This window comes from Halichoerus grypus, chromosome 12, assembly GCF_964656455.1.
Source record: "Halichoerus grypus chromosome 12, mHalGry1.hap1.1, whole genome shotgun sequence".
NCBI classification, from domain to species: Eukaryota; Metazoa; Chordata; class Mammalia; order Carnivora; family Phocidae; genus Halichoerus; species Halichoerus grypus.
The window spans coordinates 695,512-712,056 of record NC_135723.1 but is presented as its reverse complement, the minus strand read 5'-3'; the positions used below and the strand labels follow the sequence as shown (position 1 = coordinate 712,056).

The 16,545-nt window shown below is 54.2% G+C and overlaps 1 protein-coding gene and 1 long non-coding RNA gene across 2 annotated transcripts; one reads left to right on the top strand and one right to left on the bottom strand.

Annotated features, from left to right (window-relative positions):
* Positions 1–603: 603 nt before the first annotated feature.
* On the bottom strand, positions 604–6,107 carry LOC144379705 (uncharacterized). Its single transcript, XR_013443041.1, has 2 exons — positions 5,855–6,107; positions 604–3,362 (listed from the first exon to the last, which is right to left on the bottom strand). It is a non-coding gene; the product is annotated as an uncharacterized LOC144379705 (long non-coding RNA).
* Positions 6,108–6,249: 142 nt separating this feature from the next.
* Positions 6,250–14,717, top strand: PURB (purine rich element binding protein B). The gene has a single exon (XM_036085216.2). The coding sequence runs from the start codon at positions 6,411–6,413 to the stop codon at positions 7,320–7,322; it is 912 nt and encodes a 303-aa protein (XP_035941109.1). The 5' UTR covers positions 6,250–6,410; the 3' UTR covers positions 7,323–14,717.
* The last annotated feature ends 1,828 nt before the right edge of the window (positions 14,718–16,545 follow it).

The window sequence follows — 16,545 nt, the reverse complement described above, 5'->3', positions numbered from 1 at the left end:
ATTTTTTAAAGATTTTATTTATTTGACAGAGACACAGTGAGAGAGGGAACACAAGCAGGGGGAGTGGGAGAGGGAGAAGCAGGCTTCCCGCAGAGCAGGGAGCCCGATGCGGGGCTCAATCCCAGGACCCTGGGATCATGACCTGAGCCGAAGTCAGATGCTTAACCAACTGAGCTGCCCGGGTGTCCCACCTACACAAATTTTAACATGCAAATTCACACACCTCTGTGTGTGTGCACATAGATTCCTGTTGTAAACGAAGATTATTCTCTACCTACTGATGTGTAGCACTTTTGTTTTATGCACAGAATTAGATTGATCAAGATCTTTGGTTTATCGCGTATTCTTAACATTAGTTCATGCACCAGGCTCTTTTAATCATTCGTTTGTTCGTTAATACTATTGTAATAAAACCCGGGGCACCTGGGTGGCTCAGTGGGTGAAGCGTCTGCCTTTAGCTCAGGTCATGATCCCAGGGTCCTGGGATCGAACCCCGAGTAGGGCTCCCTGCTCCACAGGGAGTCTGCTTCTCCCTCTCCCTCTGTTGCTTCCCCTGCTTGTGCTCTCTCTCAAATAAAAAAAATCTTAAAACATGTTGACAACTTGAACTTTTTTTTACTCTTTATTCGGATAGAACTGCAGAGCTCTAGCAAAGGGGCCCTACATGTGCCCGGCCCACTGTCCCGCGCTGACATTGTCCCCGCTGCTCGTCACTCTGCCCACGGGCACGTGTTTCCGCATCAGGGTCGGAGCCCAAACTGCAGCCGCGACACTCTTTGTACCTTCCAGTGTCAATTTCCTCAAAACAAGGACGGTCTCTGCTACAGCCACAGTTCAACGGCCAAAGTCAAGAAACTTACACAGTTCAGTTATCTGATGGGCATTCTTGGGGGGGATCCTGCAAGGGCACCAGGGCGGGCGGCGCCGGGGCCGCGGCAGGGCTGCGAGGGGTGTCCCGCGGGGACCTGCGCTGGGACGAGGCAAACATTCGCTTCGCTCAGCAAACTCTCACCCGCTGGTGTCGACATCCACCGGGGATTTTTTTACTCCATCGTCACTATGCCGGCCACTAAATGTTTCTCACGTTTCGTCTTTTCTTCCTTATTACTGGCCTTCCTACTGCACGGGAGGCTTTCCTTTCTCCCATTCGTTTATTCGCCTCGGGAGGTACATGCGGGATTCTGACCCTAGTGAATGGCTCACGCTCTGTTGCTGCCATTATCTGGTGCTTACGTTGTCCCAGGCCCAGCCAGCACGAGTGACCGTTTGCCGTGTCCCCCTCGCGTTCTGAGCACTTGCCGATACAGACACTCGCCCACTCTCCCCCGTCCTGGAGCCAGGCGTTTCTCGGAGCAACAGAGGACGGAACTGAGAAACCAAGATGTGGTGCTGAGTGTGCCCGCTGCTGCTTCTAGGAAACCCGCGTGACACACACGCTCACATCTGCGTGTCCGCGTGCGCGTGCTTCTGCATCTGTCTGCATGAGCGTGCGAGTGCACGGGCTCACTTGTGCAATGAAGCCCTGAGCTCGAACGGGTATCTCGGCCTGTAAGCCAGGGTCACAGGGCTTGTCTCAGTCCCCACCCCGTTGTCCCTCGATCACGCGGCCTGGCCCTGTGTGCAGCAGAGGCTTGGACATCAGCAGCCTGAGGGGGGCCCTCGTCTGGCTGAGCGAAGGGCAGACGGACTCACCAGGCAGGGGCCCCGTGCTGAGCCAGAAGGTCTTCTGGAAGGTGCAAGGGAGGCAGAGGCAAAATCCCCAGGAAGCTCTGGGGTGAGAGCAAAACCCTAAGATTGCCTGGATGGAATGAGCAGCCAGGAAGAGGGCTGCTGTCCGGCTCTGTGGAAAGACCTCAAGTGACGCAGGGTCGCTGGGAAAGGGCAAACGTGTCCCCAAGCAGCTGGGAGGGGGCTCCTCACACCGTGCTGTCCCCCAGGAGAGGCCGCCCTCCGTTCAAGGCACGAGCGACCCTAGTTATGGCCTCCTCAGACCTGCTTATGAATAACCAGCTAATACAATTCTGACTGTTCTATTTCTAGGGATCCTGTTCCCTTTTTTTTTAAGGACTTATTTTTAATTTCATTTAATTTTTTTAAAAGATTTTTTATTTATTCATTTGAGACACAGAGATACAGAGAGAGAGAGAGAGAGAGAGAGAGAGAGCATGAGCAGGGAGAGAGGCAGAGGGAGAGGGAGAAGCAGGCTCCCCGCTGAGCCAGGAGCCCGATGTGGGACTTGATCCCATGCCCCTGGGATCACGACCCGAGCCGAAGGCAGACGCTTAACTGTCTGAGCCACTCAGGTGCCCCATCATTTAATTTTTTAAGTAGGCTCTACGACCAGCGTGGAGCCCAATGCAGGGCTTGAACTCACGACCCTGAGATCAAGACCTGAGCTGAAATCAAGAGTCGGATGCTTAACCCACTGAGCCACCAGGCGCCCCAATTCTTATTTTATTTTTTTAAGTAGGCTCCAGGGCCAACGTGTGTGGGGCTTGAACTCACAACTCTGAGACCTAGAGTCACATGCTTGACCAAGACAGCCAGGTGCCCTGGGATCCTGTTCCTCTTAAGGTTGCTCTGTTGAGGGTTTCATCTCTCTCGTCCAACAAACATAATTTCCCCCAAAGACAAAAGTATTTCTGGGTTTGATGCGCGTGTGCTCTCAATTCAACACCGCGTCTTTACACAACAGGGAGCCTGCGGGAAACATCCGCACACAACCAGGACTAACACCGGCAAGGGAGGGAAGGCCGCTCTGGAGCTCGCGGTCTGCACACTGGCGGCCGCGAAGCTGGAGTGAAGCCGCTCACCGTCACCAAGTGCTGGGCAGTGAGGCTGGAGTGTTCCCGGGAGGGACACACACCCCCCCTGGGCTCCCGAGGCCGCGAGGCAGCGCTGGTGAGCACAGGATCCGTGGGGCCTGACGAGTGTGCATACAGCGGCGTCCCAGCCCCTGGGGGTGCCCCAGAGCTGCATTTTAAGGCCAAGAGCAGCTACAAGTCCTGGAGAGCTAGTGCATTGATTGATAAGCCCCAACACTAGACACTGTGCCTGGAACTCAACCCCCGAGCGAGGACTGATCTTCCACCTCACAGGAGACAAAACTCCCCGGAATGACAGCAGGTGTGGGCCTTCCGCCAGGCCCGGACGAGGCCATCTCCGTAGCTTGTGCACCAACAACAAACCAAGAAGATGTCACTGGAGGTTCCGACGCACGCCAGCTGGAAATCGTGACCAGAGCGTCACGCTGAGATGCATCTGCACACGGGGTGCCGGCCGGGAGTCTGGGCGCCAGCGCCCGCAATGGGGGCACCCCTCAACACCAGGGCATCATGTCTGCAGCCCATTCTCAAATGGTTCTGCGGGAAGAAAAAGGAGAGAGAGAGAAGAAATGTGCTAAAATATTGACATTTGGGGGATGTGGGTCAAGAGTGCTACTCTTGAACAGTTCTGTTTCAATTTCAAGCTTAATAGGAACAATATCGGGCGGGGGCCGGTCCAGGAGCTGGGAGAAGGGCTGGTCATCTGAGGCCACGGACCCCAGGCCCTCACGTGCTTCCCAGCCCTGGCAAGGCCCGCCGCCATCTGCGCCTCCTGCCCAGCACCAGCTGGTCAGTGGCTGCAGGAAGCAGCGTGCTTCTGCCCCAGCCTCGGCCGGACCAGCTGCTCAGGGGGATTCTAGTCGCGCCCAAGCCTCCTCCGCAACAGGCGGCCTCACTCGGGCCCTGGAGCAGATGCAGCCTTTGGTGGAAAGCCCCATCTTCTCTCCTCCCCACCAGAAGCTCCCGTCTCTCATCCACTCTCCCTGCTCACCTGCCAGGGCCGTGCCCTTCCTTCTTTGCCCATCTCCTGGCCACTGCAGGCCCTCACTGAATGACCACTCCCCTCCCTGCTCCCCAGCCTCGGAGCTGGCTCAGGCCTCTGGAAGGCAGGCAGACACCTCCCTTTGCCGGGTGCCGTCCTTCCCCACCCACATTCACTCCGTAGCACTGGGACATCTGGCTTCCACACTCCCCCCAAATGGCAGCGTAAAAGAGAGAATTTAGATCCGCGAGTGAGCAGGGATCTCTGCTCAACCTCTTAGAGCTGTGTGATTTTTGCCCATGCTCAGGACTTGCGGGCAGTGGACATGCAGGCTCAGTATGAACTGTAACACCAACTCCTCAGTCTTTGTCCCCCCATCTTGTCTGCCTGTCCCTCATCTCTCTACACTGCCTCCTGGGAACTAAGGTCAGATCCACCCTGTCTGCCTGTGGTTCCCAACCCTGCTGCCCCTCTCCTCGACTTAGCTTGTCTGGGTCCCACAGCTGCCTACATGTCTCCCCTTGGGCAGCCAGCCAGCTCCTCAAATTTAACACACCGCCCCACTTGGACCCGCTCTCATCTGTGCTGGATTTGCTAAAAGGCAGTCACAGCAGGTGCTTAAGGCCGCTGAGAAGAAATAAACTTCTGGGAAAAGAATGTGATATTCCAAAAATGCACCAAAGCTCGACCCATTGTGCACCATTCTCTGTGAGTTGCATGGGGGAGGAGCACCGAACATCGGCAGACTGGGACCTGGGAAGTCTCTGCTCAGTGCTCCCTGTCATCTCCAGAGCTGGTCCTCCCCAGCAGCCTTGGGCACTCTAACATTAACGTGGACTTCTCCTGCCTGCCCCCACATCCGTTTTTTTTTTTTTTTTTTTTTTAAGATTTTATTTATTTGACAGAGAGAGACACAGCGAGAGAGGGAACACAAGCAGGGGGAGTGGGAGACGGAGAAGCAGGCTTCCCGCCGAGCAGGGAGCCCGATGCGGGGCTCGATCCCAGGACCCTGGGATCATGACCTGAGCCGAAGGCAGACGTTTAATGACTGAGCCACCCAGGCGCCCCAACATCCGGTTTTTAAATCTTGATGCTTCTCTTGCCCCAAAGGCCCCACAGCTCCCTCCCTCTCCACCAGCCACATCCAGTCCCTGCTTGCTTGGGTCTGCAACACAGCTGTTGCCCCCGAATGGAGCCCGCCAGGCTGTCCTGGGCCATGAGTCACCTCCTCCAACTACAGAGCAGACATGTCACACTCCTGCTCACACAGCTCTGCCCACCCCCAAGTCCGAGCCCCTGCCTAGAGGTCAGGGCCCTCTCGCTGTGATGTTCATCACCCTCTCCTCGCAGACCCTGGGCTCCAGCCAAACCAGACTTCTTGCCATCTGGGAACATATGTTCCCTCTGCCCAAAATAATCTACATCCATCTCCACCTGTCAAGATCTGTGTTTGTTCAAAAATAGTACCGGCACAATTGGCCATTTGAAGGAAATTTTTTAGATTCTCTGCTTCACAGTATGCACCAAAATATCTTACAAACGAGAATTAAACGTAAAACATCATGTAATCACATATGTTTAAGAAAACAAACTAAAAAGTCTGAAAAATATGTGATCATCAAATATATGAAAGGGGAGAAGACCCTAGGCTCAAAACCAAAGCCCGAGATCCGACTCATCAGGCAGAACCGGGCTGGTCAGAACCAGGCTGAGGAGCAAGGAGCAGAGGGACGGCGAGCTCTTCCCGAGCTGAGCCGGGCCGCGGGGCGGGGCGGCCGGCGGGACCTCAGGGAGGAGCCGCGGGGGCACCTTTCACGAAGGCCAAACGGGGTGCGGCGCCCGGAGAGGCCCACGTCCTGCCCGGGCCGATGCTTTCCGCCGGGCCGCACCGGCCCGCGCTCCGAGATTGGCGGACGGAAGCCGCGCCGCCCCCGTTCCCATCCCGCACCCCGCACTCCTCCTCCCCTCCGGCCCGCGGTGATGACGTCACCGCACCCACGTGACGCGGCGCGCCCGCCTCTCGCGGGCCGTTGCCCAGCAACGCTACCGGATCGGCTCTGTTCTGAGCGCGGATTACCCCGGCATCCTCCCTCCTTTAATGCCTCTCCATTTAGAAGTAACCACGGTCGTAACCGCTGTTCCTACAAGGAAGTGCACTTATCTCGACGAGTGTGACACCCAGGAGACACGCGACCGCGAACGGGACGCACCGTCTCCGCCCCTGGCCCCCCCGCGCCCTTCCCGTCCCGAGACGCTCTCCCCTTCCCAGAGCGCCGCGCGCCGCGACGTCACTGTCCTACGCGCGGTCGCCGCCGCGGCGCGCGGCGCTTCCGGCCGCCAGGACGTGTGGGCGGAGCGGGTGGCGTCAGGGGGCGCGCGCCGGAAGCTGGCGGGAGCCGGGCGGAAGTGGCGGGGCGGAGCGCGGGGCGATGGGGGGCGGCGGCGGCGGAGGCCGGCGATGAGCGGCGGGAGCGCGTGAGCGGCCGGCGGGCGAGGCTGGGGGCCCCGGAGAGCGAGCCGCAGGGCGGAGGGCGGGCGCGAGCGCGGCGGGCGGCGGCGGCGGCGGCCGAAGCGCGGCGGCGGCGGCGGCGGCGGCCGAGAAGATGGCGGACGGCGACAGCGGCAGCGAGCGCGGCGGCGGCGGGCCCGGCGGCTTCCAGCCCGCGGTCCGCGGCGGCGAGCAGGAGACGCAGGAGCTGGCCTCGAAGCGGCTGGACATCCAGAACAAGCGCTTCTACCTGGACGTGAAGCAGAACGCCAAGGGCCGCTTCCTGAAGATCGCCGAGGTGGGCGCGGGGGGCTCCAAGAGCCGCCTGACGCTGTCCATGGCGGTGGCCGCCGAGTTCCGCGACTACCTGGGCGACTTCATCGAGCACTACGCGCAGCTGGGCCCCAGCAGCCCCGAGCAGGTGGCGGCGGCGGCGGGCGCCGAGGACGGCGGCGGGCCGCGGCGCGCGCTCAAGAGCGAGTTCCTGGTGCGCGAGAACCGCAAGTACTACCTGGACCTCAAGGAGAACCAGCGCGGCCGCTTCCTGCGCATCCGCCAGACGGTCAACCGCGGCGGGGGCGGCCCCGGGCCCGGCGGCCTGCAGAGCGGCCAGACCATCGCGCTGCCCGCGCAGGGCCTCATCGAGTTCCGGGACGCGCTGGCCAAGCTCATCGACGACTACGGCGGCGACGACGACGAGCTGGCGGGCGGCCCGGGCGGCGGCGCGGGGGGCGCGGGCGGCGGCCTGTACGGCGAGCTCCCGGAAGGCACCTCCATCACCGTGGACTCCAAGCGCTTCTTCTTCGACGTGGGCTGCAACAAGTACGGCGTGTTTCTGCGCGTCAGTGAGGTGAAGCCGTCCTACCGCAACGCCATCACCGTCCCCTTCAAAGCCTGGGGCAAGTTCGGGGGCGCCTTTTGCCGGTACGCGGACGAGATGAAAGAGATTCAGGAGCGGCAGAGGGACAAGCTGTACGAGCGGCGCGGCGGGGACGAGTCGGAGGGCGAGGAGGTGGACGAGGATTGAAGCGCGCCGGTTCCCCGATGGCCCCCCCGCCCCGCCACCGCCCCCTGGGCTGGAGAGCCCCTTCCTGCTCGTCCCCAGGGAGCTAGTGGAGGCGGAGCATGGAGGCCCCGGCGGGAGAACGCACCGTTAAAAGATAATACAGTCCATTAAGAGAAGTAACCACAAAAGAACAGTCGCAGACAATTCGAGAAAAGCAGCAGAGTTCCAAGGAACTGACAGCAGCCTGCAAAGAGGAGACGACCTGAGCAAAATCGTCTGTTTCCATAGTTCCCAGCTGGGGTTTGTGACCCCTCCGGGGTAGCCCTGCAGGGGGGCAGATGCTTGCGTGCCCGGGGGCCGGGGAACACTCGAGTCCCCCAGACGCATCCATGACAGCTGCATTTGTGTTCTACCTGGGTGTCCTGGCCTGACGATCTCTCCCGACCTCACCGTTGTGGGGTCGATCTCTTCGCCTCCATTGAAATCAGCATATTGGGATCTAGGTCTTGGTGGAATTCTTGACAAGAGAGAGGCCTTGGCCTTTGCCCTGTTCTGAGGGTACAGGTTTCCTGAAAAGGAGTGCGACTTTAACATAATCATGGACAGGGCAGAGTAAGAATTCAGGAAGCCACCGGGGAATATAGAAACAAATTGGGTCCATTTTGTCTAAAATGGTTTTGCGTGGAACTTGGACCAGTGTCCGTGTCTCTTTGTGGCATTGTTTTCCTGGATGCAAACGGATTCAGATGTCAATCCTTCAACTAGAAGCTGTTAGTAAAGGATTTTGGAAGTTGGCCAAGTTTTTTTCAGAGCTAAGAGCCGTTTTACATTGGGGGTTGCTGAGGTAGGCACGGGAAGAAATCCGGCATCAAGCACAAGGAGGACTGTTTGAGTGGATTAGTTGCTGCTCACTAAAGTCCTTCCCCCGGTCTCTAGACACAGAGGTCATTACCAAGAGATGGCTTAGGGGTGAATGAGAGCCAGGTCCCTGTGGCTGTTCCGCCTGAGCTGGCTAATTCGGCTCTTTGGGCCACTGGTTGGCTGGATTTTCAACCGTTAAACTTGAAGATACCTACAAAAGGAACTGTGGCTACAAGCCTGAGCTTTAATGGAATATACGTCCTCACAGAAAAGTTGGAAATAACCAAAACTGAAGTCTTCACCTACCTTCAGTTCCGTCTGTGGATTTGTTCACATACTAAAGATCCTCAGGTCCAGAATTCCAGCATCATCTATTCTTTTAAAGTAAATTTTTAAGAACTCGATCCATTGTTTCAGTACCTCCCGATCAAAGTTGGCAAATGATGGTTGAGTGATTGGAGCAGCACGCCCTTTAGAAGGTGAAATCCATCGGGATGGAGATGAAGGGAACGTACAAATGCTGACTATGTCCTGGAAGCATTTTTATACCATCTTGAAATTTCAACAAACTGGCTTTCGCCAGTTTATCCAGCTGTTTTTCAAGAATAAAAGTTGGGGTTTTCAAGGATCGCCTCTTCTATATTTTAAATGGATTTTCAGTAGAAATGATTTTTACTAATCAAGTTAATCCCACCCCATCACCAAGGTATTCCTAGAAGTGTCACAGACCTAGGTGACTTTGAATTGAACGGGAGCTAACGTTCTTTCCAAAGTTTGTAGGTATTCTTTGTGCGACACCTTCTCAACCAGGAGGCAAGTAACCCCACCTCCACAATCTTAGTTTTGTGTTTTTGTTTTTTTTTTTTTTTAACTGCATGCCTGCCCTTTATCTGAGCTGCCATTTAATTTATTGCATACCCTTTTATTATCTGAGTTTGGTATTATTCAATCTATACAATCTTTTTGTATTTATTGGGAAATAAGTAATCTACAAAAAGGTCATCTTCATGCATCGTGGCCGAGAGGGAGGGAAAGAACTGTACATAAAATTAGGCTTTTTTAAAAAAATTAGACTATGATTCAGAATACTGTTGATCTTAAGTTTTTTTTAAAAAAAAAAAAAGTGGAAGAGCCACAAACTGGTGCCCTTTTCAGACTATTTCTCTACTCTCATCCTCCACAGTAGACTTTTTAAACAGATTTTTTTTAAAGCTTTTCCTTTTTTTAAAAAACTTTCTCCGTCGCAAAGAATGTTTCCTAAATTGTATGGGAGCAATAGTATTTTTGATGTTTTAATGACATCCGTATATACTCGTACTGTATTTTGTACCACAAGGCAGCTGTTTTCAATAATGTCCTGCTGTATTGATCTATGTGTTTTGAGTGTTGATTTCTTTGCTGCGGAGAACAAATCCCTACACCGTTTTAGTAAGGGCGCCGTGAAGCTAGTGTTAGGTTTGCAGAAACTTTCAGTTTCCAACTTTGAGGCAGCAATGAAAATTCAGGTTGCAGCTCTCAGTTAACTGCTGTGACTTGTTCATTTTCGTACCGTGTACAATTCCTGTTTAGACCAACTTGTTTTCTTGCTTCAGCGGTGGAACCGTTCTGTTGCTCAGCTGCAGTGAACCAGTTCGACTTCGCAGAGGTGCAGTACCTCCCCTTTGGAAGGGGCTGGTGTATTTTTTCTTTTCTTTTTGTTTGGCTAAATTGCAGTAACTAGCCTTGCCTTTCTATTCTGTAGAAATGACAGGGTCTTCACAATCCTTCACCAGTGGCTACTAAGCTATAATTAGCTGAATAGAAAGAATGTGGAAGTGGTCGGAGGCATGTGGAGTATATGCCAAGAACACTACCATATATGGCATCAGCTTTGGTTACCAGAGAAATTTTCTTAGTCATTAGACCATATAACAGTAATATATCATATGTAAATCTTTAGATATCAATTTGAGAATCCTCCAAAAAAAGGAGCAAAGAATGCATAAGCTATGTGTTGGAAAAAGTAATTTATATTAAAATTTTGACCTGCCTATGTAAGATTAAGTGGTAAACGTCATAGTGGTGGGTTTTTAAGTCTTAACCAATCTCAAAGGTTTGTTTCTCCTGCAGGGGGTGGTTCACAGTCTCTCTTCTCACTGCAGGAAGATTACAGAAGGGTGTGGATTAGTTGTAGCATTTCACTGACCCTCATTCCACTCACTGTTCGGGGGCAGTAGAAATCCGCGGAGCACAGAGACTGCTCTTTTGATGTGTGGCCTGTTACCGAGGCCGGATTTCAGAACTCGTTCAGAAACCGCGCTTAGCAAAGAAAATCTGTTAATTCCAGTCAGAAAATGGCATTACAGACTCTGGGAAACAACCAGATTTTTTCTGTTCTGGTTTTCATCCTCTACTACGAACAGTGATTCAGGGCTTGTCCTTTCACCTTGGCAGACATCCCAGCTAATCACATGTTCAGAACAGTCCAATTTCTAAGAAGTGGGGAACGCAAATTCCTGTTGCGACCATTGCTAGAGTGTTTCTCAAGCCAGTGCCGTTCTGGACACGAGAAGTCCGGTCGCAGGAACGGAATCAAAAGAGCGAAACTCTGTGGCGAGATCCCGCCGTTGCCTCGTGGTTTCTGTTGTCCCCGCTGTGGTTCGAGTCGCGGGGCAGTTCGAGGCCGCGGAGAAAGGCTTCAGTGCAGATGCTGCACACAGCGCCACGTGAGTCGATATGGCGCCCAAAACTCAAAGTGGAAACCCAATGGGAAACGCAGACACCCTGAGCTGCCGTGGGAGGCGTGGAGTCGGTCAGAAGGGCTGTGGCCGTGGCGCACACACGGTCACTTGTCAGGTCACTTTCCACAACGGTTTGCTGCCGGCCGGTGGGGAGGCTGAGGGGGCTGTGTGGGGGGGGGCGGGCAGCCCGGCCCCTCCTGCTCCCTCCGGCCCCTCCCTCGCCTGGCAGTAAATTGCAGGTCTTTTCAAGAGACGCAAGCTTCAATTTTCTCAAAACAAAACAGTTATCCTGTCTTATCTGAAAAATGCAGGGTTGTGGGCAGAAGAGGCTGGTTATAATAATGCCCTCATATTGAGTGGTCTGAAAACGGCTGCACACTTCAGGCGCGTAGTTGCTGAGGATGCTTTGTTCCGTGTGACCTTGACCGGCTCTACTGGAGGGTAGAGCGTCCTGCACAAGGTATCGAGACGTAACTATTGCTTGGCGTCCGCCTTGCTCTGGAGGCGGATGGCCTTAGGGAGAAGCTTGAGTGTGTAAGCCATGCACATAAGTATTCTTCACTGTAAATTTTGTTTTCATTTTTAACCCAGTTACGGTACTTTGTCCAATGCACAACTGATCTCTCAGTAGATATTCATTTGCAAATAGCGTGGCCTTGATCAGTGAGAGGGAAGGAGGGAAGTGACCTCGCGGGTGCGAAGGTGACTCACCGAGAGGCCTTGCGCGCGCCACTCTTTGTGTCCAGTGCGCGTGTGGCCTCGCTCCTTTCCGCCTGGGGAAAGTTCATGGTTTTGACCCTGGAGTTACCAATTCAATTGAGTTGTCTTCTGTTTTTAGGAAGGATCAGAATTGCTCTGATAAGTAACAAAGTTGACTGCTTTGGTGTCCAATCTCAGGTTTTAGAATAGAGAGAGTGGTGTAAAATCCCACTGTTAACTCTTAAAACAATTTTAATGTAATACACCCTAAAAGTCACATGCACGAGGCCTGTTCAGAGAGCAGAGCCTCCCATCGTTTTGCTCCTTTTCCACTTTGTACTTCACTTGAGAAAGTGTCGAGTGATCTTACATTGTATATTTCCATTTGAACCCCGACATATTTCTCAAAGATAAAGCACTTTTTGATAATGAAATTCATGGGATCTTCGTGTGATGTGGATCATGGTTTCTCAGGCACCCTTAGATAATCTGCTTACAAATACTGTTCTGTGTAAGAAGAGTGAAAATCTTTGCTAATGTTAGGAAGTTTGTATTATTGATCCAGAATGCATTTTGCTAGCTTCCAATCGATGGGAGAGTAAACAATGCTGCATTCACAATTTAATAAGTTACTTTCCCTTAAGCCTTAAGGTAACTTTTTTTTTTTCCTGTCAACAACAGCACTGAAGTTAGAGTAAGTGAATGAGATTATCAGTTTTCAGGGTTGGTTTTAGAGTACTGTAAATCCATGAGCTGTCTTCCTAAACAGTTACTATCCCCCTTGAATTAACTGGATAGTGGGCGCGTGGGTGGGCTGGGGGGATAGCTTGTAGGAAAGAGAAAAGAAAGAAAACCACATTTACCTTAAGAAAAATACAGACACAAAATTAAAAAGTGCATGTCGGCGCCCCGTTTTTGAAATTGCAGATAGGGCGGAAATGGCAAACTAGAACGTCGTTTGCCCAGTTTCTAAATCTAGGACAGCAAAGTCCTTGATTTTCAAATCCCCCCCCCCCCACCAAAGTTTCAAGAGCTCACACTCAGGGACGGTGAGTTCGTTTATCCCAGTTCCCGAGTTAAAGTCACTATTCCCAGCTCTTGGTCCTAAACCGTAGTTTCATTACTGATGGATTCAATAGACCCTTCTTTCAATAAATGGTCCAGTTGTGTCAGGATGAAAATCCGATTTGGAAAATGAAAAAATTATAAAGGTATATCATGAAGACTTACTACTCTGGCAAGTTCCAGGTGATACCTGTTCCCCTTGATCCAAGTGAGACTTTGATGAATGTATTCTGTATTCCCCAAGGAAACAGGGAATACGCCACCAGTGTGATCACCCTTGTTCTCCATCTTCTCCATTTCGTTTGCAAATCTGACTCCTGCCTCTCGAGTTAGACGTGCGGCCCGGTCCCGGGAAAGCAGCGCAGACACCGTGTGGGTAGTTTCCCTGCTCCGAGGGGGCCCCTCATCACAGGAGGGCACAGCTTTGTTTGAAGCCAAGAGGTTGGTTTCCCCCACACGTGATTCTAACAGACGCTCTGATGAAGGAGCGTGACCATACTTCTGACTGGCGTGGGGTCGTGTGTCTAGGAGCAAGTCGCGAGTGCCCTGTGTGTGAGATGTCCCCCAACCAGATAAGAGAGGGTCGGTTGTGTCTGTAGGGCGGTGACCTGTGGGGCCGTCCTGCTGAGGGATAGCAGTAGATCCCGTCACGCTGCCAGTAAGTCCAGCAGCAGACTTTTCATCCCGGGTCTTACCCGCGGTCCAGGCTTGTTCAGAAAAACCTGGTTGGAAACAGAATGGCCAGGAGGATAGTCCTTCCCTTTTTAAATCCCCTTCTCAGGGAGATAAACTGCAGGGGGAGGCCCAAGAACATCTCAGGACAGGATCCTCTCACAGAGCACGTTTGTATTGTAGGGACTGGGGGCTTCCATTGCTCATTGCTCCGATGCGAGGCCTAGACCTGCAGGCCCCCTCCGCACACGAAAGCTCTCTGGATTCCTAGAAGTTCACAGATGGAGCAGAACTCCAAGCACAGGGCATACTTCTAGAGCCTAGTTTCACCTGTTGTGGTAGCAGGAGAGTGTATGGGGGGTCTTTCTCCATGACCATCAATATTTGAATGATAACTAAGATTATCGGTGTATTGGAACAATTAGTGGGGATTTATTCTTCCTTTTGCTCCTTCACGCAGATGTTTTCCCGGGATCGTTTCTCAGAGTCCATTTGTCTTCTGATACGTTTCCAGACAGCACACCTTCCATCCTGTGGGAACCCTCGCTGCTGGTCATAATCAGCAGGGGCTTCCTTAGACTAGACAGTTCACTCCAAAGCTGGGACTGATGTCCTGCCCGTGGAGACTCGGCAGAAGTCGTTTAAAATGATTTTAAACCAAATCTTGATGGCAGGAGACCGAGCTTCCTGATCTAGAGGGACAACTAGGTACTTAAGGGGTTTGGGGGTGTCTTCAGTCTCTGTGTAAATACCCACATGCTTGTGCATTGTAAACCAAGTGTGTATTCCTGTGTATGAATTTGTAGAACTGGTTTCTGCTTCAAGAGAAGCTGCACCTTTAATTTTATAAGGTCCCCTCCACCTGTAACCCTATAAATATTTGTAAATAGAACACTAAAATTTGTAGCGATAGGATCAACTTGGGAATATCTGCTGAGAGACCAAAAAGTTCATTTTTTTAAGTACCTTGGTTAAAGAGTAAAGATTATTCCTCTTATTTTTTAAAAGAAGAATGCACTTTAACAGCTGCATGGGCGATTCAAACGAGCCCGTGAGGTGCAGTGCCGTTCAGAAATCACACTTCCTGGAAACCGTTCAGAAGCAGAGTGTAGACGGGCTGTTGTGCTCACGGCCTGGAGGTGGGAGCTCGGGCGCCAGTCGGCGTGGACTCGAGCAAGGCTGCCACGCGGGCACCGCCCGAAGCTTCCGACAGGCCTGTGACAGGCGCGTCCCGTGTTGACCACTAACTAGCAAAACTGACAGAAACACAGAGACAAAAGTTGAAGAATCCTTACTGCCGGTGTGCACTCCTTACAATAGCAGATTTTGCAAATGGAGTTTTACAGTCTATATTTAAAAATTGTACGTTTGTAACAAATAAAGTATGCGGAAAAGTGAATGACAACCGTGTGCTGGCGTCTCTGATTTCAGGAACCAGGTGGTGGCGGGGAGGGAAGGACCACTCAGCACGCTGGGCTCACGGGTGGGTCTGGAACGGGGCGAGTTCCCTCCTGGAAGGACCGGGAAGCCACCTTGGCTCTCATGGGGAAGACGGGGACGATAGCCTGCGAGTCCCAGAGCCCTTGGGGGTGCAAGACCCTTCGCGGTTCGTAAGCACCTGGAGGAAGTCGGGGTTGCACGTTAGTTTGCTGCTTCGGTCCATGTCCCAGACAGGCCGCTTGTCACTTCTGTTCCTGGCCTTCTGGCTGTTAGGCCCCGACCTTCCCAGTGGTGGTGAGAACCTGCTTCCCCGGGTCCCCCCTCGACTGTCACAGCTGACCGCCCGGGGAGTGGGTTAGGCCAGTGCTCCCCGGCCTTGAAGGAAAAACTTACATCCTAGATCCCAGTCGGGGTTCCCAAACCCTTTGGCCTCAGAAACCCCTTTACACCTACCTAAGTCAGCCCCGCCCAGGCCAGTACCAACTGATACCTAGCATATTAGACATTTAATTTTAAGACAAAAGTACGCACCCTGTGGGCTACCAGCCATGGAGCCTCTGGAGAAGGCGAGCTGGTGAGAAGGAGGTGAGGGGCAAGCACGGCTGTGGCCTGGGAGTGGTCCTGACTCAGGGACCCCCGTGGCCCTCTTGCTGGAGGTGGGGGATGGGGTGGAGACTAGCGCCGCTGTCCCCCCCCGGCGCCCTGGCGTTCTCCGGCGGAGTTAGAGGCTCTTGCTATGGAATACCCCCTCCGCGCCCACCCTATGGTGTCCCTGGGACTCGTGTTCCTGGCGCTGGCCCTCACTGCAGACCCCCTTGGGGAGCCCCAGGCCTCCCGCACCCGAGTCTTTGGGACACAGACATAGGGTGTCCTGTGCGCTTTGTTCTCTACCTTTTTCAGCTCCCCGGTGGTCCTCCTGAGTCGGGGATGCGAACCGGCGGCCTGCGGGATCTCAGGGAACCAAGAGAAAGAGGGCTAGGAATCTCTGCTGCAGGAAAACTAAAGAAACTCGGGGTGGCACAGCAGCCCCCGGACCGGCTGTACCCCGTGACCGCTCTGCCTCAACTGCCCGCACGTCCACCCACCCGGGAACGACAGCTCCTCGGGAGGGTTTGCAGGGGGCAGCCCTCCCCGGGGAGGCCGGGGCTCCTGCTCGCTCCCGCCTGGGGCCTGGGGCGCTGCACCCCTGGCGAGCTCCCAAGGGCAGCGGCAGGTGCAGGGACGGGACCGCGCTGTGACCAGCAGGGAGAACAGTGGGCCTTCGGGTGCCATGAGCTCGCTTCTGTCCCTGGCTCCTCACAGCCAGCAGTGTGGCTCTGGGCGAGTATCCGACACAAAAAACCTCGGGGTCCCCGCCGGCCTGGTGTCCAGAGCAGCCACCTGGTGGCCGCTCCTGGAATCTGCAGCGGACTGTGGCCACTCACTGGTGGTCGCGAGCCCCCACGTGCAGGCGCGGCCCCGGCTGCAGAAGACGAGGTCCGGGGCGCAGTGAGAACAGTGGGGAGCTTTTGGGGAGAACGAGGGGGGGAGGGAAGCCCAGTCCCGCTCCCGGGTCCCTGGAGGGCAGGACCGGCTGCAGCCAGCGCATCTCCCTCCTTAGGGACAGCCTGTGCGCGGTCTCAGATTCCCGGACGCCCCTCGGCAGACCCCGGTGGGGGCCGGGGGCCCAGCATGGGCGGCAGAGGCGGGAAGCAGGGGGAGCCGCTCCCTGGGCCCTGGGAGGTGCTGCAGCGCACCTGCGGGGGGTGGGGGGTGGGACTCCACGTGATGCGCCAGGTGCCTCTGCT